We start from the raw sequence: 23,683 nt of genomic DNA, 5'->3' as shown, positions 1-23,683 counted from the left end.
AGTGGTTAGAATAAACTGCACGTTCTTGTACCATTCATAATTAATCATGATACTAGTTATGTTATTCTCAGTCACATTTCGACTCTTGCTTGCATCGGTGTTGAACCATTTGCATCAAAACAATACTACCGAGTAACCATGGGAATAGCATAACTCTACAATCTCCTCAAGTTGGCCATAAAAAGTGAAACTATCAGTTCCTGGCACCGAAACTCCACTATTTTGAGTGGTACGTCTTTCGTCACGATTATGTAACAAAAATTTCACACTATTAACAATACAAGCAATGCATGAGTATGCATTCTGATTGGACCCGTTTGCTAAAGCAATTAATTGACCAGTACATTCAGTTGACTGTACTTGTCACAAACGACCCATCTATAGAGTATGACACAAATAAAGAAAACACAATGAGATGAGTATTATTCGATACGAATTTCGTAAGAATTCTACAGGTTCAATAATTTATCTTCAATTTAAACCATCTAAGGAAATATTTTTGAAGATTTATGTTTGAATTTTCTCAAAGGCATTCACTGTATAGCACAAGGATTAAGGTAAGATAACAGTTTGCTATGAATTAAATTTAATGAATTCATATATGTGTTGAGCTACTTACTCTATATATGGTTGGATTTCAGGGAAATTGTTGAGTACAAACCACTCTGCTTCTTTTCGATGAAGATAGTCAAGGGATACGATTTTCTTTTTGCTACTTGGACGACATTGTGAAGCAAAAAATGACAATTGTCTTTAGGAAAAATAATATCAGCATTTCTTTCCAGATGATTAAATTTAGTTTGTACGCCTTGAAGATATTGCGAACAAAAAGTCAAAGCTTCATCGGCAACATAACCCTTCGCTATAGAACCTTCAGGGTGTGCCTTATTCTTGATAGTATTTTTTAACTTCTTCATATATTGCTCAAACTGATACATCCACATCATGTAAACTGGTCCTTTGAGGATAGCTTCTTGCACAAAATAATTGATTCATCATGTAAAAAAGGTTGGAGGAAAAATTAACTCCAACTTGCACAAAATATGTATCACTTGATTTCTGATGTAACGCCCTGGGTAGCCAAGACCGTTACACTGTGTGTTTAAAAATGTGTGTCACTTGTTAATCAAGTGATTTAGTTGGAAACATGTTACAGTAACTAAAGTTGAACTAGGGTTAAAAGATTTCGGTCTCAAAAGTTTCATTTCTTATAATCAAACGTTTTTACATGGGATTCCAAAACAATAGTGTTAAAAGACACATTACAAAATTTCTAAGGCAAAACAAAAAATTAGGTTTTTCTCGTCCTGTACCACTCCTCGACCATGGGGGCCGATCGGCTGACTATGTACATTCATCCCCAAAGCTCTCCAACTCAAGACTGGTCCACCTTGCCTTTGCCTTTACCTGCACCACGTAGCACCCGTGAGCCAAGGCCCAGCAACAGTCCAAAAATTCACGTTATTCAAGTATTTAGCTTACCAAGTACATCATTTCATATTAATAATCAATTTACACATGATAACCAGGGTTAATGCCCCTAGGCCGCACCCTCTATTTATCCCACTGACTCCGGCCCGCTTAAACCAAGCTCAGTGAATATTAAGTTGTCCTCAGCTACCAATGGTCGAGCCGCGCCCTGTGCGCAAATATTATTTATGGCACTCTTAGGCTGTTTATCATATGTCCCATGGAATAATACCATCTATGACATCATACAGATTTGGGGAGCTCCTAGCCCCAACACAATCACATAACGGGGTGCAGTTTTCTTACCTTTAGATTCCGATAGCTTTGTTCAATTAGATTCTCAAGCATGATCCCGTCTAAGCCCTAGCGTACACCTAATCATGGTCACAATTTAGAACCAATTCCAAACTTCAATTCCAAAACCTAGCCTCGGGACCAAACCCGAGCCCCCGAGAAGCCCTAATTCCACCAAATGGGGTGGTGAAATCAAACCCTGAGCCCACGGGAAAAACGCTAAGAAATAACCCAAAAATCCCTTTCTGGGAACAGGGTAGCACTACAGCACCCTAAGGAGAGTGCTACAGCACTACAAGCAAAGCCAAAAAGCTCTGGAACTTCAGGGCCTAGTGCTGTAGCGCCCAATGACAAGCGCTACAGCGCTAGTCACAACACAACCCAACACAGATTTTCTTCCTTCAAATTTCCCCGAGCCAAACCTTTCCAAAACTCAACCAAACCCCAACCAAACTTCAAAACAAGCCTCCCAACATCTCCAACTCACCCCAATCTACCTAACCATATAGAATTCACTCACATGCACCCCAAAATACAGAAATCACCATGGCTGAACTTAGAGCTCAAAAACTCAATCAGAACAACAGATGTCACCGAACTTTAAGCTAGAGTTTCTTACCTTTGACGGATGAATTAAGCCTAGGTTATCCTCCACACTTCCTTAGCCTTCACCTCCTCAAACTCTTAGACCTAATTCCCTAGAATTCCCACAGAAACTCAATTTAGAAATCATCTCAGCCAAAACCAAGAACACAAGAAAAGAACCTAGAAACTTACCTCAAATGGATGGACTACCCTTGCTAACTCCTCAAGCCAAACCAAGGACCCTAGCCTCAAGCTCCTGCCCAAACTCTCCCTGAGTTACAGCTTCAAATTCCTTCAAGAAATGGGGAAAAGACCTCAAACCAAGAGAGAGAAAGAAAGACTCATGTTTTCCCTTCTTTCATTTTCTTTCTTCTTTTCTTTTCCTTTCTTTTCTTTCTTCAGACTTCCAAAACTTTCTACACATCCCACTAAGGCATAAAGCATTTTAATACTTATCCTTGCTTTTAACACAAATGACCAATTTGCCCTCCCATAAATCCCAAGCCATTAAATTATTCTAAGGGCATTTTGGTCATTACACCCAATTCCAGCTAATTCCTCAAACGTCTCTAATATTTACCGCTTACTCCCCGACACCTAACTGATCACCAATTATATTCCTCAATATCAAAATAGACTCCAATATATTTCCTAAATTCCCAGAACTACCCCCAGGCTCACCCCGAGCCGGGTATAAATCCCCACTGTGACTTTTTCGCTAAATCGCTCGCTAGGATCGCCTCGAGTCACAGATTACAAATATATCCACATAATAATGTGGTCTCAACAACTTATCACAGTTATTTACATTTATGCCCTAAACGGGCCAAAATTACGAATATGCCCTTCTAACCTAATCAGGGCCTACATGCATACTAATACACATAATCATGCATCACAGATATTCAAATAATCATATAACATGCTTTTAATCATTAAATCACATATAATCCAGTTATGTCCTCCTAACACACTAATCAAGGCCTTTAAGCCTTATTAGTAAATTTGGGTCATTACATCTGCATTCTCCATGTCCTTAACAACCAATGTACGAGCACAAAATTGCTTAATGAAATTGTAAAACTCAATGATTGTCTTCAAAGTAAACTTATCCAAGTAGCCTCGAACTCCTACCGGCAACAAACGTTGCATAAGAATGTGGCAATCATAGGATTTCAACCCAACAATGTTGCCATCATTGTCAGTTACTTTCTTAGAGAAATTTGAACTGAAGCCATCAGGAAGTCTAACTATTTTACGAACTAAGAAAAAATTCGTCTATCATTCGGTGTGAAAGAGTACATAGGATGTGGTTTGATCAACTTCGTACTATCTTCCTTGAGGTGCAACTCTTCTCGGATACCCCAATTCTTCAAGTTGATAAACGAGTTTAAAGCTAATTTAAAGTCTAGCTTTTAGGAGGGTTTTCATTAGTTTAGGGTTATTTTATTTAAGCATATTGATCTTTGTTTGTTCATGTTTCAGGTTTTAATGCTAAGATGGTGAAAAGAGTGGAATAAAGTGAAAGTGGAAGAAAATGGAGTTATTTTGGAGAAAATCGAGTCATTCGGGAGCAAGAAGTCCAACTAATGTTTCTGTGAATATCGCTAGCACAATGGCGCTACAGCGCCAGAAAGAAGACTTTCAAGGCATTTGTCTCTGTAACTAGCGCTACAACGCTATGCAAGTAGCGCCACAGCGCGTGAAGATCTTGAAGAATAGCACTACAACACTGTAGACCTAGCACTACGACGCTGGTTAGATAGTTTTTATGAGGATTTGGCTCTGTTTAAAGCGTCGTAGCGCCCAAATCGTAGTGCTATCGACGCGATTTTGAAGTTTTAAGCCATTTTTATAAGGAAAAAATGTTCTTTTCACTTGAGAGCTTTGGAAAAGTATTTAAGTGACACTATTCTGGGAATTGAAGAAGGCTGATTAGTTTTATAAACCCTAGATTTAGAAAAGACTATTGTTTTTATTGTTTCTAGATTTTTTTTTTGGTTTATTATTTTCTAGATTTCTTCTTCATCTTAATTCTTTAGGTTATTTTCTATGATCAATTATCTAAATGTTATTGTTATTATGTTTAATATGAACAAAACACTTTTATCTAGGGTTTACTGTAGTCACTTGGATTTCTATTTAATTTTATTATGATGTTCTATTGATTCTTCTTCTTGATTCTAATCTATATAATGTGTTGGTTAATGCTAGTAGATATCTGATCAATATTTGCTTGATTTATATGATCACTACTACAATTTGGACATCAGTCATCGGACATAAGAGGTCGGTTCTCTTTAAACCGACTTAATACATGTTCATAAGTCGGTTTACACATGTCCAAGGTAAGCATGGGAAGTCGGTTACGCGAGAACCGACCTACTATGTGGACATGGTAGGTCGGTTCTGTGTGAACCGACCTCCCATGCTTGTAGAAGACATAATAGGTCGGTTCATGCAAAACCGACCTACCATGTTGTCATGGTAGGTCAGTTCTTTGTCGACCGACCTACCATGTCCTACCTTGCTGATATGGTAGGTCGCTACTATGTGAACTGACTTATCATGTCACATTGTAAGAAATTTAAAATATTTTAATTTATTTAAACTATAAATATATATCTATATGTAAGCTATTAGTGTATGAAACGATTGTAAGAAATTTATATTAATTAATTTTACATTATAATGTTTTGTAATATAAATAAATAAATTAAATTAATATATTTTAAAATTTTAATAATGTACAAACAAATTAGAGTATCTTTAACACTATATTTGTGTAATAATGACACACAATCGAACTAACATGTCATTTAAAAAATTATTTAAGAAACTACTCTTATCAAATTTTTATTTATTTATTTTAAATTGTAAATATTATTAAATTAAAATATTTTTTATTTATAAAATATATATATAATGTAATATTAACAAATATAAATTTTACATTATTTGAATTTAAAATATATTAATTTATTTAAACAATACATATATAAAATCTATTTGGGTATGAAATAAGTATAAAAAATGTATAATTATTAATATTACATATATTATAATATTTGAAATATAAATAAATTAATAAATTATTTGTAATTAAAAAAATTTATTTCATTTTTATAAATAAGAAAATATTTTAATTTAATAATAGTGATAATTTAAAATAAAAAAAAAATTATAACATAATTTAATGTATCTCTTTAATAATTTTTTAGAGGACATGGTAGGTCGGTTGTGTGGGAAATGACTTCTCATGTGACATGGTAGGTCGATTGTATAGAACTGACCTACCATGTCATTATAAAAATACATTATTAAATATACTCTAATTTGTTTATATTATTGAAAATTTAAAATATATTAATTTATTTAAACAATACATATATAAAATTTATTTGGGTATGAAATAAGTATAAAAAATATATAATTATTAATATTACATATATTATAATTTTTGAAATATGAATAAATTAATAAATTATTTATAATTAAAAAAAATTATTTCATTTTTATAAACAAGAAAATATTTTAATTTAATAATAGTTATAATTTAAAATAAAAAAATTTATAACATAATTTAATGTATCTCTTTAATAATTTTTTAGAGGACATGGTAGGTCGGTTGTGTGGGAAAGGACTTCTCATGTGTCATGGTAGGTCGGTTGTGTAGAACCGACCTACCATGTCATTATAAAAATACATTATTAAATATACTCTAATTTGTTTATATTATTGAAAATTTTAAATATATTAATTTATTTAAACAATACATATATAAAATTTATTTGGGTATGAAATAAGTATAAAAAATATATAATTATTAATATTACATATATTATAATTTTTGAAATATGAATAAATTAATAAATTATTTATAATTAAAAAAAATTATTTCATTTTTATAAACAAGAAAATATTTTAATTTAATAATAGTGATAATTTAAAATAAAAAAATTTATAACATAATTTAGTGTATCTCTTTAATAATTTATTAGAGGACATGAGAAGTCGGTTGTGTGGTAAATGACTTAATATGTGGCATCCTAAGTTGGTTGTAGAAGAGACTTATGGTGTTACATTATAAGTCAGTTAATAATGGGCCGACTTACCATGTAAAATTTAGGGCATTGAAAATAAAAGCCAATTTTTTTTAAGTATCCCGCGTCTTCACTGTATACACCCCGCCATTTCTTTATCCTCTTCTACTTCATTCGGCCAGCGACCCAAAGGAAATTTTTATACGATACAGACTTCATGCGCAGGTATATACATGCTTTGCATACTATTTGTCTTCCAAATCCCCTTATTCTTGATTTTCTTTTCAGAACAGAGAATATCCCTTTTTGATGTCCCTTTTTGTAGGATGCGTTAGAGGGGTCCAAACCTTTGATAGCTTTGAGGGTTTTTGACAACCAAAATCGACAAATTATCTGTGCCCCTGTACGTAGTAACAATGTATTATCAGCTTTCTTTGTCAAATAGAAAACATCAAAGCTGAAAGTTGGTTCTGGTTCTATCAGGTGAGTCTTATATATATCATATATAAATGGGAGTCATGGGTTGTGTATATATTTATGTTGAATTTGGGAGCAATCTATATGTTTTTGGTTCTCCAAGGTCAGTTTCAGCTTGCCTGAAACCATATTACAAACTCAAGAATGAAATTTAGAACATCAATACTAATCATCCGTAGTGAGAGTAGACTTGAAAAAAAGTACCGATTAATAATAAGAATGTAGAGGGAAAAGACGAAACTTTTGAAGATTTTTGAGCGCAAAATATATGTATGTATGGAATAGATAGAATATGGAAATCAGTACAGGGTTGAGGGAAAAGACGATTGAAGAACTTTAAGCAAGCACCAAACACAGACTGAAACTAGAACTCAAAAAATAAAGCATGGCAGTAGTACGGTACTGTGTTATGTTTTTGTTTCTCTAGTCTAGGGAGGAAGAAGAACTCAAAATGGCTTTTCCCAATTGTGGCTGTGGCTTAAGACTGATGACTTCTAGTGATGGTGAGATAGAAGACCGCGTTTGGGTAATACGTATATAGAAAATTTCGTTCTTTGTTCATTATAAAAAAAAAAATAACTTAATAAAGTTGACTGTTTTGTCCTAAAAATTTAGGGGTGGATATGTAGTAATGGATTTTGTATGGATCTGTGTTATACAAATTCAAAGCTTTTTTATTTTGGGTCTATTATTATTATTTTTGTTTCTTTTATGGATTTGATTATGATACATTTCATTTGTAACTTTTGTTTTGAAAACCTATATCATTATATCCATTCTTTCTGTTCCGTGCATAATCTTCTTAATCATAGATCTGGTTTGTTAGATTATAATTTTAGATTCTGGGCACTATTTCATTTGCTGTAGAAAGATTAATGCAAGTAGATCGGCATGTTGCCTTGATTATACACTTCAAACTCTTGTCTTGTTGTTAAAACTTCACGTACATTAGTAGATCATAGTTGGGTATTTGCATATGAATGGTAGTAGAAATGTTTCGTTTTTATTTTTTGTGAATGACTTTATCTTCAACTGTACTTGACAATGGATCACAGGTATAATGGCAGCTTTTAAACTTTGCCTTTTAGTTTTTTCAAACATGAGATAAGAACATAATATAAAAATTTTGCAACTGATGCTTGTATGATTTTGTGAATGACTTTATGTAATAAATATGATGCAGAGTACTCACTTGAAAGCCTCTGGAATGAACTGTGGAAGGATTTGAAAGATTTCATTACTGGACAAACTTGCAGGTATACATATCTTACTTTGTGTGAATTACTAGAGCTGCAAGTGTCACCTTCTTTTTTAGTCATAAACAAGGTTTTTCCTTTTATCATCATCATATTTTATCTATTTTGTACAAGCCAGCTGTCAAGCATGATTTTATCTATTTGAGTGCATAAAAAAAGATGATGTATTATGCATACTTTTGTTATGATCAAATTTATAAAGATCTTTAGTTAGCATTGAACTTGAACTATGCATACATGAAATTGAGCCCTTCTTTGGGAAAGTTGGCGCCAGAGTCTAAAATAGAGGGTGCAATCAGCAGCTGCCATACATATATATGATAATATTATATAAATTATTTACTTTATGTAAAGATGAGGGTGCAATCAGCAGCTGCCATACATATATATGCAATCAGCAGCTGCCATACATATTTATTTTATTCTTCTTTTCTTCATTTTGATTTTGCAAAGCACATATGATATATATATCCTCTTACAAATAAAGTTAAGGCTAAAATTTTAAGGTTTGGGCAGGGGGGCGGATGAAATTACAGGCAAGTAAAAGTGATCATACAAATTATACAACACAATCTTTGACCACACACAACAAGAGAAAAAACTCTTACATCAGCCAATTAATATTACCAAATTTGATCAAATTAAATAGCAGAACATAACAAATAAGGGAAACTTATATAAGAATGAGATGAGGTAGTGATGAAAGTCAATTCATTGATTCTGAATCTAAATAAATAATAAACTGTTGAAGATATGTTAAAATTCTCTGTTAGATTATAACTCTTACTGACTTCTCTTCATATGTAGTACATTATCAAGTGAAGTCATCTCATCTTCATAAGTCTAATTATCATTATTTTTTAAAAGATTTTACTCAAAAGGAGTCAAAACCTGTAATAGTCCACAACCACCACCCCAAAATTAAATAAATAAATAGCTTCACTGCTAAAGATAGTCTATAATAATCCATAATAAAAGAAGACACAGCATGTCCCACAAACCACTTGAACTACAGTACAACATCATCATTCTAGACAACAAACCATTTTTAACCAGAAAACCGAGTCTGACACAAATTTTCAATTATAATATTTTTCAGTGCAGAGAAAAATGCAATAACTAAAAAACAAAAATGGAAGGTAATAAATAATTATATGAAATCTTACTGTTGAAGGGATCTCTGAGACATATTTTACAAATATTGCTTGGTGGAACATAGTTGAACTAAGTTGACCAAATCTATAGTTTGTATAGAGAACTATAGCCAACAAAACCAGACCCACAAAAAGAGAACTGGGATTCTGTAACCTAATAGCACAACAAATCTGCTCAACTCAATCAGATTTATATATATATATATATATAATTTATGAATATTGCAAGTTCTCACAACACATCTTAGCCTGCCATCTTTAGCAAAAGTGATGCAGAACAGAGTATCTATGAAAGACTATGATAACCCAATACCCTTTTAAATCAGTGTGCTAAGAATTAAGAATCAATTTTCTCACTATCAGTACACACAAATTTCAAATTCCAAATACATTACTTACAACTGAAGCTTACGGGTTATAAAATCATTTTCCACTAATAAAATGAGAAGAAGACACTTACCGAAAGCTTGAGTTCAACATCACATCGTAAAGAATGTCTTTCTGAGTTTACTTTCCTTGCTTTTCTCACTTTCCACTTCCATTGTTGGATTTCTGCTAAATCATCTGAGATTGGTTTCTCTGGTACAGTATCCTATGGCCAATTAAGATGAATGAAACAATCAATGGGAGACTAACTAATAAACAATGCAGTAAAAGAGCCCAACAATAATGTCAAGCAAGTTTATTAAGGGAATTGGATACAAGATCCCACTCTAATTTCTTGCTAGTCTAATCGAAAGATAACATTTAGAGGCATTATTTTTCTACAGTATTCCTCGGATCATTTAATCAATTTTGTTTAATGCTGATAGAAAACTAGACTAGTTTTTTTAGGAGCTGGAAAAATAAACTTAGAAGACAGTATTTTATCTTGGGAAAAAAAAGACCACAGAAAAATTAAGCATGTACATACATCTTTACGGTCAACTAAGCCAGCAACATTGCCACCTCCATCCCAAATGCTCTCCACCACACTAAATACTTTTTTATTCACCCTCCACTTGACACTCCCAAGCATATCCAGAGCCTGAGATGCAAACAACAACAAAATTGGGTAAAAAAATAATTCATTATGCATTAGAATAAAATCAATCTGAAAGAGAACTACAAATTGGACATAACCTATAATTTGAATATACAGAAAATATATGCCATGTAAGCAGCTTCTGTGATTTATATATATGATAATAAAAGTATGCAGTTCAAGTCGAATAACCGAAGAGAAAAAACAATGATCACATTAATTACTTCAAATTAAATAAATTTCTAATTCTACAAGAAAGTTGTGCATGAAACTGATAGGAATTTCCTGTCAAAACAGATCAAACAGTAGCCAAACACAGAGAAATAGAAAGAAAATCTATATGTATTCAACCTCTTGGAATTCGAGAGACAGGGTCTCTCCCAAAGCTGACTTTCTTTTAAAATATAATATATTAAAAGATCATCTTCTTTCTTCGTAATAGTCATTCATTTATTTTTTTGCTGATTAATATAATTTTGAGCTGTTTAATATTAAAAAAATTAATGTGGAATATGAAATACTATTTTTATTCTATCTTTTTGCACATATTCTAATAGTACAACACATATTAAAATATAAATTTTGTTTGAATGATCTGATCTTACTTCAAAAATATATATTTAAAAATTACTCACTTTTAGATTTTTTTCAATCACATAAATTTCACAGAATATATATATATCATGAAAAAACAGACAAATTCAACATATTTTGCGATTATATATAAAGTTGTTTCACAATTACAACTTTATAATTGTCTTTTGTATTAATAAGTGGATAAATTGACTTTCTTTTAATATATAGTATATTATATATACAGTCTGACAATGTTTAACTAATGTATCATTAATCATAATGTTCATGCGGGCTCCAGTTAATTATTTTGCTTGATTATTGTTGATTGCAAGAAGTATGTATGTTATCTTATTAGAGGAGTTTGAATATCTTAAATATTCATCCATAGTGAAGTAGGTTCTGAGATTAAAATTGTGTGTTGCGGTGATAATGGAAGGTTAAGAACTTGTGTGTTTTAGTGAAGCAGGTTCTGGAAAATTTATTTGTGTGCTGTGGAGATATAAGGAAGAAACTTATTGTGTGTTGTTTGAATTGTTTGATTCGCTGTTGATAGATGGTTAGGTCACTATTATAAGGGAAATGTTGTCCAAATTCATCTATAATTATGTTTTATTTTCTTATAAGGGACACCTTTGTCGAATTTTTTCTAGGAAATGGACAAGAGTTGGATAACAAAGGACAGACTTTCAAAAGAGTATGAAGCGGGAGTTGACAATTTTATTAAGTTAGCCTTAGAAAATACAACAGATCCTTCCAGAGTTCATTGTCCTTGTAGAAAATGTTCAAATTTGAAAAAATTGGATATAATGGAGATAAAGAGTCATCTATACTTTAACGGAATGGACCAAACATATGTCAAGTGGATTTGGCATGGTGAAGAAGATGACTCTAATAATAATGTTCCCAATGAAAGAAAACAATTTGATCAAGTATTTGATGACCCTATAGAGATGGTGAGAGATGCAAATGAACGTTTTGTTGATAAACCTGAAGAATTTTTGAAATTCTTAGAAGATGCAGAGAAACCAATATTCTCAGGGGCACCTTTGTCAAAATTAGTTGTTTTAGTAAAACTATACAACTTGAAAGCTGGTAGTGGTTGGAGTGACACAAGTTTCACAAAGTTATTAGCTTTATTAAAAGAAATTTTACCAAAAGACAATGAATTGCCTTCTTCGCTTTATGAAGCGAAAAAAACATTGTGCACATTGGGAATGGAGTATAGCAAGATTCATGCTTGTCCAAATGATTGTGTTCTATATCGAAATCAATATGTGAGTGCAACTGAGTGTCCCTTATGTAAAACATCTAGATGGAAAAAAAATAAGAACAACAAAGAATGTAAGAAAGGGATTCCAGCAAAAGTATTGTGGTATTTGCCACCAATACCTAGGTTTATACGTTTGTTTCGAAACCCCGAACATGCTGAAAGTTTGCGATGGCATGAGGATGGAAGGATCAAAGATGACAAAATGCGCCATCCAGCTGATTCCCCAGCTTGGAAAGAAGTGGATGAACTATGGCCTCAAATAAGAGAGGATCCTAGAAATCTTCGACTGGGACATTCTGCTGATGGCATCAATCCATTCAGCAATATGAGCTCATCTTATAGTTTTTGGCCAGTGATTCTATGTATTTACAATCTTCCTCCTTGGTTGTGTATGAAAAGAAGATTCACAATGTTAACTTTGTTGATATCAGGCCCCAAGCAACCTGGAAATGATATAGATATCTATTTAGCACCTTTGATAGATGACTTGAAGGCATTGTGGAATGGAATTGATTGTTATGATTCTTTTAAAAAAGAAAATTTTATACTTAGAGGCGTACTCTTATGGACAATCAATGATTTTCCTGCTTATGGTAATTTATCTGGATGTTTTGTGAAAGGATATAAAGGATGTCCAATATGCGGTAAACAAACAAGCGCCATAAGATTAGAACACTGTAGAAAGATGTGTTATATGGGTCATAGAAGGTTTCTACCAGAAAAACATTATTACCGGAAACAAAAATTAGCATTTAATGGTGAGCAAGAGTTCCGAGAAGCGCCTACACCAATGACTGGAGAAGCTGTCTACGAAGAGATTCGTTTAATAGAAAATAAATTTGGTAAGCTTGTAGAGAAGGTCAATGAAAGTGTAGAGACAAAAGGGAAAAAGAAAGGCAAATTTAAAACAAACATCAAACGAAAACGCAATAAGAAAGACCAATCAGTGGAAGATCCAAAGAATACTACATGTTGGAAGAAAAATTCAATTTTCTTTGAATTGGAGTATTGGAGATATTTGTGAGTAAGACATAATCTTGACGTCATGCACATTGAGAAAAACATATGTGATAGTTTGATCGGAACCTTACTTAATATTCCTGGTAAAACTAAGGACAGTATCTCTGCTCGTAAGGACCTTGTGTTAATGTCTGAATCGAAAAAAGATTTGGCACCTAAAACAGGTGAAAGAAGAACATATTTGCCTCCTGCTTGTTACACCTTGAAGAAAGATGAGAAACGTAAACTTTGTGAAACTTTGGCAAATGTTAAGGTTCCAGATGGGTATTCATCAAATATTCGTAATTTAGTATCTTTGAAAGATTGTAGACTAATCGGTCTTAAATCTCATGATTTCCATGTATTGATACAACAATTACTTCCAATTGCTATTCGAAGATCACTAGACCAACATGTTAGAAATGCTATAATACGAATGTGTTTGTTTTTTAATGCCATATGTTGTAAGGTGGTTGATGTATCTAAGTTGGAGAAGATGCAAATAGAAATTGCCAAGACCTTGTGCTCATTTGAGCAATACTTTCCTCCATCTTTTTTTGATATCATGGTTCATTTGGCAGTGCATCTTGTTAGAGAAGTAAAACTATGTGGGTCTGTATGTTTCCGTTGGATGTATCCATTTGAAAAATTGATGACAGTTTACAAAGGTTATGTTAGAAATCAAAATCGTCCAGAGGGTTGTATAGTTGAGGCTTACATAGTAGAAGAAGCGGTTGAATTTTGTACTAAGTACATTAATGATGCAGAAGCGATTGGTATTCCCAAAAAGAAAATGAGTGAAGATGTTACTGGAAGAGGCATCAACAATGGAAGGCTCACCTTGATCAAAAAAGAAGACTAGGATGTTGCTCATCTAAATGTTCTAGAGAATACAATTGAAGTTCAAGCTTACATAGAGTAAGTATTAATATCATGTGAAATGATATTTAAGCAATGATTTATTGTCATAATAACAATATTCTTTATTTTAGAGAACACTTGGAATATCTTCATCATGAGAATCGAAATAAATCAAGAAAGTGGATCCAAGATTACCACCATCGAACTTTTTATCAATGGTTTCGTGATAGGGTAACCTATGCTAATTACTTCATCATAAGTATTCTTAGTTTTAAAAAATTACTATTTTAAAGTCTATAATTTATTTTACATTATGCAGATTCAATCTGAATTGAGTAAGGAGTTTCACAAAGTATCTGAAAACTTAAGATGGATTTCATTAGGTCCAACTACAATGGCAATTAAGCATGATGGATTTGTCATCAATGGTTATAGATTTAGTACAAAAGCTCATGATGATGTTAGAGTGACACAAAATAGCAGTGTATGTATTGTTGCAAAAACTCTTCAATTTGCTTCAGCTCGTGATAAGAAACTATTTTATGGAGATATGAAATTTTATGGAGTCATTGAAGAAATATGGGAGCTTGATTATCGTGATTTTAGGATGGCAATGTTCAAATGCAATTGGGTAGAAGACAAATATGTCATATCAGATGAGTTAGGATGTACTTTAGTGGATCTCAATAAAATAGGACATAAAGAAGAATCATTTATATTAGCAAGTCAAGCAAAACAAGTGTTCTATATTCAAGATCCATCAGATTCAAAATGGTCAATTGTACTTGCATCACAACCAAAATTCATAGGTGGTGATGATGATGGTGATTATGAGATTGGCAAACTTCAAACTTTTGAGAAAGAAATTGGAGATATCAATGAATTTGAGGGAATCGAATCAATAGTTGGACCATATGTTCGACGCGATTGTGATGGAATTTGGATTGTAAGTTTGTATTTAAAATATTCTTATAATTTGTTTATTTTATATACTAATCTTTATACTTGTTTTTTTCCTGAATAGGATCATGGACAATCCTGAAGAGCATCCCGAAGAGGAACTTGAAGACAATGCAGACGAAGGCATTGATGTAGAAGAGGCTGGTACTGAAGATCCAACGACAAAGAAGAAGATAAGTAGGCAAATTAAGGGGATAGTGCGATTGGAAAAAATAATTGCTGACAAAATCAAAGGGATAAAGATAAATTTAAGGTTTAACAAGAGAGGGCAATCAATTGGAACTCCGGAGAGAGTGTTACAATGCTATTTGGGGATGCAAGCAAAGTCAATGGTGTCGATTACATATGATAATTGGCATGATGTTCCTGCTGCAACTTTAGAGAATGTTTGGAAAGATGTAAATGTAAGAATGAAGGTAATCTTTTAATGAATTTGTACATTATTTATATTAACTTGTATTGTTTAACTTCGCAGCTAGCTTTTCATCTTAATGAGGGAATGAGAAAGGAAGTGATGAGTTTAGTAGGCATCAAGTGGAGGGCATTCAAAACATTTTTGACTAGAAGATTTTTAGCACCTTTCATTACCAACCCACATTTATTGGAAGATAATCCCATTGCATTAGATGTGCCTCCAAAAAGATATAGCATTCCTGAGGAAGAATGGAAAATCTTCGTCACCAAAAGAAAAAGTAAAGAATTTCAAGTAAGTGTACAATACCAAGTTTCAATTTTTTAATTCATATATTAATTTATTGAAAAGTTAAATTATTCCAATTGGATTAGGAATTTAGTAAAAAACAAAAAGAGAGGCGTGCTGCTTTGGAGTATCCTCATCGTTCATCACGACGCAGTTATAAAGAAATAGAATTTGACCTTGTAAGTGAGCTTTTACTACTATTTTTAATTTTGTAATTATTTTATATACAACTAATTGAGTTTTATTTTGTTATAGCAAACTAAATTAGGCATAGATGAACCAATAGACCGATCTATACTTTGGAAGGAGGCAAGGAAAGATGCATCGGGAAATTATGTAAATGAACGTGACAAGCTTATAGGAGATGCCATTGTATGTTGTAAACTATATGAACTTGGATTCTTTTTTATCCTTCATTATATTTTATTACTAAATTTATGAAATTAAATATTGCAGGATGACCTTCTAGATCAAAGAAATGAGGGGACACTTGTAGAAGTTGGGACAAATGATATATTGACACAAGTGTTAGGGAAAAAGGAGCATCCTGGTAGAGTAAGAGGCCAAAGTCGTGGCGTTACACAAAGAGACTACTTTTTGAAGCCAGCAGGAGGTTTTAGTGGACTTCAACAATATCAATTTCAATTTCAACAACACCAATCGCAAAAATACTTAGATGACTTTAAAAAGTTAGAGCAATCGTTTGAGCAAAGACTACGTAGTCAAGCTGAACAATTTGAAGCAGAACGAAAAAGAGAAAGAGAAGAACGAGAATGAGAAAGAGAAGAACGAGAACGAGAACGAGAGTTTTTTTTGACAAAGTTTACTGAATTAGCAAATCAAATTTCATCATTAAAAGGAAGTGAAGTGAGTTTGCCTACGATAGTTTCACCATCAAGTGAGACCCCTACACCAATGGAGGTGGTAAACGAGTCTTTAATTTCTTCAAAAGTATTTTATTCTTCACCTATTTATATTATTATTGAAGAAAATATCTATTATGACATAAATATTATTATTATCCTCATCTTGAGCCTGTAGGATAATCAGAAGTCTAGATTATTGACAGAAAATGGTGATACTGTTGCTATTGGACGAATAATGGCAACAAGCGGAACAATTCATTGTGTTGACTTAAGAGAGGGTAACTATCGTGTGCGGGTGGATGAGTGCTGCAATAATGATGCTAAACTTATTTTTCCTATTAAGGATGAGATCATTTTTGTATGTCATGCTGTCAGTTACTTTGTTGAGTGGCCATCTCATCTGATCATTCCATACGATTCAAATTTGGTAAGCTATTAACAAATAGTTATATTTACTGATTAAATTATTTTTCAAGACTAACATGTGTTACTTTCATGTTGAAGCTACCTAAGAAGACAAAGAAGCAAAAAAGAAATAGTTCACCAATACCTAATGCCCCAATGACACAAGACAAGTCTCATCCTTCCCAAAGACTTCCTAGTCAAAATGAAGTAGTGTCAAGTAAAGCTAGTGCCTCGATACTCTTCAAGATTCCTAGTGGGGTTCCTCACTCTCTCAAGTGTTTATTAACTACTGTGAAGTATGTGGAGCCAAGTTTCATGGTCAAAGTTCCGATGGATTTCGAGATATTAGGTCATGAGAATGATTTATATATCTCACAAGAAGATATAGTCCACTTTGGCTTAATGGAGGAGATTGGAGCATCATGTATATCGTTATATATCAGGTATCAAAGATTTTTAAAACCATTATAAGTTTGTAGATAACTTATTTTATAAATTTAACAAAGATATATATTTTTTATGTAGGATTTTATACTTCCAATTAGTGAAAAGAGAGATCAGTCACTTTTTTCGTTTTGTTGAGCCAATTTGGTTATCAAATGTTGGATCTACTGAAGAAGAACGAGTTGAATGGATATCAAAGCGTATGATTGATTCAAATCCAGGTCAAATGTGGTTGTTTTCATATCATAAGGGGTAAGTTTTTTACTTTTAGTATTTTGTTAGTGATTATATATAATATTAATAATGAAATATTTTTGTGTTTCTGTTAGAAATCATTGGATGCTTATAATAATGGATTTTGATCACCAATTGTGCTATTTCCTGGATTCTCTTGACAATTTTCCACCAGATGAAATCAAATCTCTCATTTCTCGGTAATAATCTAACCAATTAACTATAAACTCTTAAATTCATTTAAAAATTAACAACATATAAATGTTTATGTTTTTATTGCATAGTGTTTTTCAACATTTTCGCACAAATAATGCGAAAACTAAGGAAGTCGCATGGAGAACTGTTAAGTGTCCTCGTCAACCATCAAAATCAGTACAATGTGGATTCTATGTTATGAGGATGATGAAAGACTTCGTGACAAATGAGTTTTCAATGCGATGGCTAACTAGTAAAGTAAGTGAAAATATTTATTATTAAAGTTATAGCTTTACCTCAAGATTAAGTATATTAATTCAACTCACGCAAGAAATTTTGTTTTAGTGTGGCGGGAAGAATTCTTACACAAAGGATGAGATCAATGAAGTACGTGAAGAATGGGCACAATGCGTTATGGATTTGATGAGTACTACATAAGTCTACTCACTTTTGTTTACTTAGACTTTTAAAGAGATATACTTAGAATAACTTAGACTTTCTTAGAGATACACACACTTTTATTGTCTAACTATAGTTTACACTTTTGTTGCTTATATGAGTAATTTTGTAATTAACTTAAGACTCATCATTATTTTGGATATTTAATTCAAATTCTAGTATTTTATGTTACTGTGATATATGTTTTGTTTTGTTATGTTTGTTTGTATAAAAAACAGGATTTGTTTTGGCATAATACACTTTTCATGAAAAACAAAAAACACCATAAGTCGGTTGGGAACCGACTTACCCTGTTTTACACTAGAGGTCGGTGTGCCAGACCGACCTATCATGATTTACATTAGAGGTCAGTTTGCAACTGACTTACCCTGTTTTACATCATAGGTCAGTGTGCAACCGACCTACCATGTTTTGCACTAGAGGTCGGTGTGCAACTGACCTACCATGACTTACACCAGAGGTCAGTTGGTGCCAAACCGACCTCTAGTGTAAAACATGGTAGGTCGGTTTGCAACCGACTTACCATGTCTTACACCATACGTCGGTTTGCAACCGACCTACCATGTCTTACACTAGAGGTCGGTTTGGCGCCCACCGACTTACCATGTTTTTACATTATAAGTCACTGCATGGGAAGCCAGTTCACAACTGACTTATGAACATTCAGAAGTCGGTTTTTAACCGACTTATCGTGTAATTTTTGTAGTAGTGGATTTTAATTCACAATTCGAAAGATGAGAATTGAATATTCTATCGTTATATAGACATAGGTTGCATATTGGACGAAAGTACATGTATGGCTTGTATAGTAATTAGGTTCCTATGATTAATGCCTGCTATATGTTTAAGTTTATAACATAGATGTAGAAAACTTGCATATAGGATGAGATCTTATATCTTGAAAAAGAATAGGAATCGATTTATGTTAACCTACTATTAGAATAGAAAGAAAAAAATTTAGAACTGATTAAGTAAAATTTGTAGAATGAAAAGTTGATGAAGTTAACACCCTAGGTCTTTTTATTATTGATTTTCAGCTTTTGATTAGTTATTTTGTTCACATTTATTTAAAAATGTATAATTAGAATTATTCTTCTAAACTTTGTTTGCCAAATAGAAATTAAAGAACAATTATTGGTAATTGGCTAATAGTTCTTGTGGGAACAATACTCTATTTACTATCTATATTACTTGAATCGATTCCGAGCACTTGCGTATCAAATTTTAGCAATCATAGATCTACTCGTGCGTTGCTGGTGTCTTTAAATTTCTCATTCATAAGAAAAATACCGAGTAAACTGTTGCAAACATTTTTCTCTACATGCATCACATCTAAATTTTGCTTCAATTCATGTTCGGACCAGTAATCAAGTTCAAAGAAAATACTATTTTTACTCCAATTAAGCTTTTTTGGATCTTGCTTTCTTTTCACACCCCCGAAACTGACATGTTTACCCGGTAAACGATATGGAACATGCGCTAATTGTTGGAGTGTGTCTTGACTACTAAATTTTCTCGGAGGACGTCCTTTTCCATAATTCCCATCAAACAAGTGACTCTTCCTCCACTTATGCTTAGAAGATAAGAATCTTCTATGACCAACATAAATCGTCTTCCCAATTACCCAACATGAAGGAGTGTCTTCGTTGCATGAAGGACATGCCATATATCATTGGCCACTCCAACCAACCAAACTACTACATGCCAGAAAATCATTGATAGTCCATAATATTGTTGTACGCATTCTGGATACACTGTTCGTTGCAGCGTCTCTGGTTTAAACTCCTTCATCCCACAACTCGTTCAATTCGCATACCATAGGCCTCAAAAAGACATCCATGTCCATCCCAGGTGATTTCAGTCTGGGAATCAATAAGGTCAACATGAATGATGACTCTTTCATCCACAACCAAAGAGGCATATTGTACGTGGAAAATATTACCAGCCACATGCTATACTCATGTTACCAAATGGAATAATACCATCAGCAGCCAAACCCAATCGAACGTTCCTAAGTTCTTTGGAAGAATCAGGATATCTGGAATCAAATTTTTTCCAAGCGATCCCATCAACAAGATGGTGCATCACACCATCTTCTTTCGATCGTCCCGTACTATGCCAGGTCGTATCATTTGTTGTATGCCTTGAACCATAAAGACGTTTCTGTTAGGGTTTTATGCCCTAATTAAAATTCAATTTCTATGTAATCTCATTTATTATCAATAAAAGCATTGAAATCATTTTTTGACTTGGTCAATCACTTTGCTCACATGTTTTAATTTCATTATTATTTGTTTAATATAAACTTTTATTAACTCTTGAGCATTTAGCTAATCATATTTATAGTGACGTAATTACAGTGGAATATAAATATGATTATATGATCAAAATAAGTTAGTCCTAAGATTAATAAGTGCACAAGATTTACACTGACTTGCCAATCTACGATATGATCTACTTACACATTATTGTGCTATGTTCTTTTCAGAACATTAGCAAAGTAGATTAGATCGGATGTATTTGTTACATCAGACTGGACCGATATTGACAGTTGATAGGATAAGTAAACATACCGTTATTATCTATTATAATCATATCATATAGTTGACCATAGGTCAATTCAATCTCAATTCTTAGTGGTTAGTATTGTAACTGATTGTATTATTTGAGTTCTTTGACTTGTTCGTTACCAGCTTACCCTACAGACTAGCCCATACTTACATCTTGGGAACTCGGTAGTATAATTGAGTGCGAATGTTAGTCATAGATATGAACATCTATAGCTTCTGATGAAGAAGTGAAATGATGGTTTCCTTTTAGTTTTGTTTAAGGTGCTAAATGATAGAGATGTCATTTCAGTAATAAGTATTAGTTTACTGAAGTATCATTTACAAGGAACTAAGTGTTTTAAGGACAAAATACAATAAAGGGTAAAATTGCATTTTAGTCCCATCTCATTGTAGACCGTCTATAGAAGATTGAGTGAAAATTATTGTTGTAACAATGGATAATTAATAGTGTATCTATATTTGTTATAAAACATTCTATGAATTCAATACTGCAATTCTGAGTCTTTAGTGGAATCACGAGGAATTAATAAGTTAGTAAATTTATTTGTTAGATTTATGATAACTTATTGGAGGTTGATTTCATAGGCCCATGGTCCCCATTGTACCTTTGATAAAATCATCTAGATAGTCTCAATTAATTGATTTAATTATCAATTAGAATTATGAAAGTTGACGAGCTCAATTTTGGATTGTTTCACATAGTTATGTAATTTAGAGAAGAAAAGAGAAATTAGGGAAGATTTATTAATTAAGATAAATTAGTATTTAAATTAATAAATCAGTTTAAATGAAGGCTCAAATTATAAATAATTAATTTTGTAAAGGATTTAAATAATTAAATCAATAGAAAATAATATAGGCCTTGATTTTAAGTCAAACAGGCTTATAATCAAATGGGATATTTCACGGGCCTTAAGCCCATGATAATTTCGACCTAGGACTATTAATTGGCTATTATTTTAATGATTTTTTAATTATATAAATGACCTAAATAAGTCTATAAAAGAAATATTAAGTGAGAATTGAAATCAGATCATAGACACTAGTTTTCTGATAGGTTATAGATTCTCTCTAAGCCTTATTATTCTTTTCTCTTCTTCTCTCTGTATCTATCTCATGTGTTGAGAATTACCCACTCTAGTTTAGGTGATTCTAAGGATACTTTGAAAGGTTGTGAAGAAAATTGAAGTTTGGTTCAGTTTCTTGGACATACTCTGGGACAGAAAGGAAACAAGGGTTAGAGAAACTGAAGGAATAAATTACCATTAAAGATTATTAGTTTAATTTCTACTTATTTTATAAAAAAAATATTAGTAAAGTATTATACATGTAAAATCATTATTTTAATTTATAATTTTTAATTAATTTTTATTATCTTCTTTAAAATTTATTAATTAAAAATTTTAAACACACTAACTTTAAAACTATTTTGTAATGTTTAGGTTTTCTAAATCTATAAAAATTTCGGCAGCATAACGACTGTAATCTAACATATCATAAAAACATATAAAACAGTCCCATAACATACATAAAATATAATACAATCATTTGAATTCACAAATAATCAACAAAAAAATATTATAAATGTAACGCCCCACGTCACTATTGTTGCTTCCTGGAAGGACGACTGGCCCTACAAACCAACATGATTCTTTCCAACGTGCTTTGTCCTCACTCGGACGCTTCTTGGGAAAACTTCCCAAGAGGTCACCCATCTTGAGATTACTCTAGGGCAAGCCCGCTTAACTTTCGAGTTCTCAAGTGATGGGCTACCAAAAAGGAGATGCATCTTGTTGGCATAGGTAGTACCCATCAATCCATTTAAGCCATCTTCAACTGTGTAGTCCCATACCTACACAGTCTTAGAATCATCACACATGACCTTCCCCAGGCGGTGTGGGAATGTACAACTCTTACCCAATCTTTCCCTCTGCAGATCACGGGATTCTGACTGTCACAATCACCCCCCCTCAGGGGTCCGACGTCCCCGTCGACCACACTTTCGGCTAGGTCAAGGCTCTGATACCACCTATAACGCCCTAATTTCTCATAGATTACCGAGAACACAGTGTTGGGTCATAAATCATAAATATTGCTCTTTTATTGAATAACAACTTGAAAATACATACATACATACAGCCATGGTTTTACAAAAACAAAATAATTGTCTTTAACAGAAAAATATAAATAAAAGTTTAAGATAATCATTCTTTAATAAAAATAGGCCTGCTTGATCTTCCTCAACTATATGGTCCCCACAAATACATCACAAAGCTCTTAGGTCCCCACTCTCCACCGGCCTTTCTATCCTTAATTTCCTGAAATAATAATATCATAAGGAGTGAACTTCTAAGTCCAGTAAGGAAAATACAAACAAGAGTTAGTCATATAATCAAAACACAACATAAATTCACAAGAGTCATACAAACACAAACCTCTAGATCATATCATAGCTTAAGTCATAATTCTAAATCAAAATCCAAGTTATAAATCATAAATCATACTCTAAGTCATAAGTCATAGATCATAGGTCGTAAGTCATAAGACATAACTATAGGTCATAGGTCATAAATTAATCATAACTATAGGTCATAGGTCATAATAACAAGTCAGATATAATAAAAAGATAAGTGTTTATACATGGGTGGAAATTAAGCCCCGAACAAAAGTCTGTCATACATTGGACATAGGTCTGTCATAAAGTTTTTGGCAACCGAGCTTACCGGACATAGTTCGTCATACATCATTGGACACCTTAGGTCCAGACACACTTACCCCTTTATTGTACTTGAAATATTAGATCATACAAACATAAACTATATCATAAATTACATAAACTAA

General features: G+C 32.6%; 3 protein-coding genes across 4 annotated transcripts; all 3 read left to right on the top strand.

The window, feature by feature from the left end:
• The first annotated feature begins 6,561 nt into the window (after positions 1-6,561).
• Positions 6,562-16,448, top strand: LOC133822240 (uncharacterized). Its single transcript, XM_062254508.1, has 7 exons — positions 6,562-6,617; positions 8,053-8,125; positions 15,034-15,373; positions 15,445-15,675; positions 15,756-15,848; positions 15,925-16,041; positions 16,126-16,448. Exons 3-7 carry the CDS (start codon positions 15,038-15,040, stop codon positions 16,444-16,446), a joined length of 1,098 nt encoding a protein of 365 aa, XP_062110492.1. The 5' UTR covers positions 6,562-6,617; positions 8,053-8,125; positions 15,034-15,037; the 3' UTR covers positions 16,447-16,448.
• Positions 11,533-13,173, top strand: LOC133823708 (uncharacterized). Its single transcript, XM_062256554.1, has one exon. The coding sequence runs from the start codon at positions 11,533-11,535 to the stop codon at positions 13,171-13,173; it is 1,641 nt and encodes a 546-aa protein (XP_062112538.1).
• A 56-nt stretch (positions 16,449-16,504) lies between the features above and the next one.
• LOC133822239 (uncharacterized) lies at positions 16,505-18,433 on the top strand. Of its 2 annotated transcripts, XM_062254506.1 has the most exons (7): positions 16,505-16,590; positions 16,739-16,962; positions 17,040-17,383; positions 17,466-17,636; positions 17,714-17,818; positions 17,903-18,071; positions 18,159-18,433. In XM_062254506.1, the coding sequence occupies exons 2-7, from the start codon at positions 16,771-16,773 to the stop codon at positions 18,249-18,251; spliced, it is 1,074 nt and encodes a 357-aa protein (XP_062110490.1). In that variant the 5' UTR covers positions 16,505-16,590; positions 16,739-16,770; the 3' UTR covers positions 18,252-18,433. The 2 variants fall into 2 exon arrangements, with proteins under 2 accessions (XP_062110490.1, XP_062110491.1); XM_062254507.1 differs by lacking the exon at positions 16,505-16,590 and having other exon boundaries at positions 16,719-16,962.
• Positions 18,434-23,683: the final 5,250 nt, after the last annotated feature.

The sequence above is a fragment of the Humulus lupulus genome, chromosome 3 (assembly GCF_963169125.1).
Source record: "Humulus lupulus chromosome 3, drHumLupu1.1, whole genome shotgun sequence".
Lineage (NCBI taxonomy): Eukaryota > Viridiplantae > Streptophyta > Magnoliopsida > Rosales > Cannabaceae > Humulus > Humulus lupulus.
This window is presented reverse-complemented; position numbering and strand designations above follow the sequence as displayed.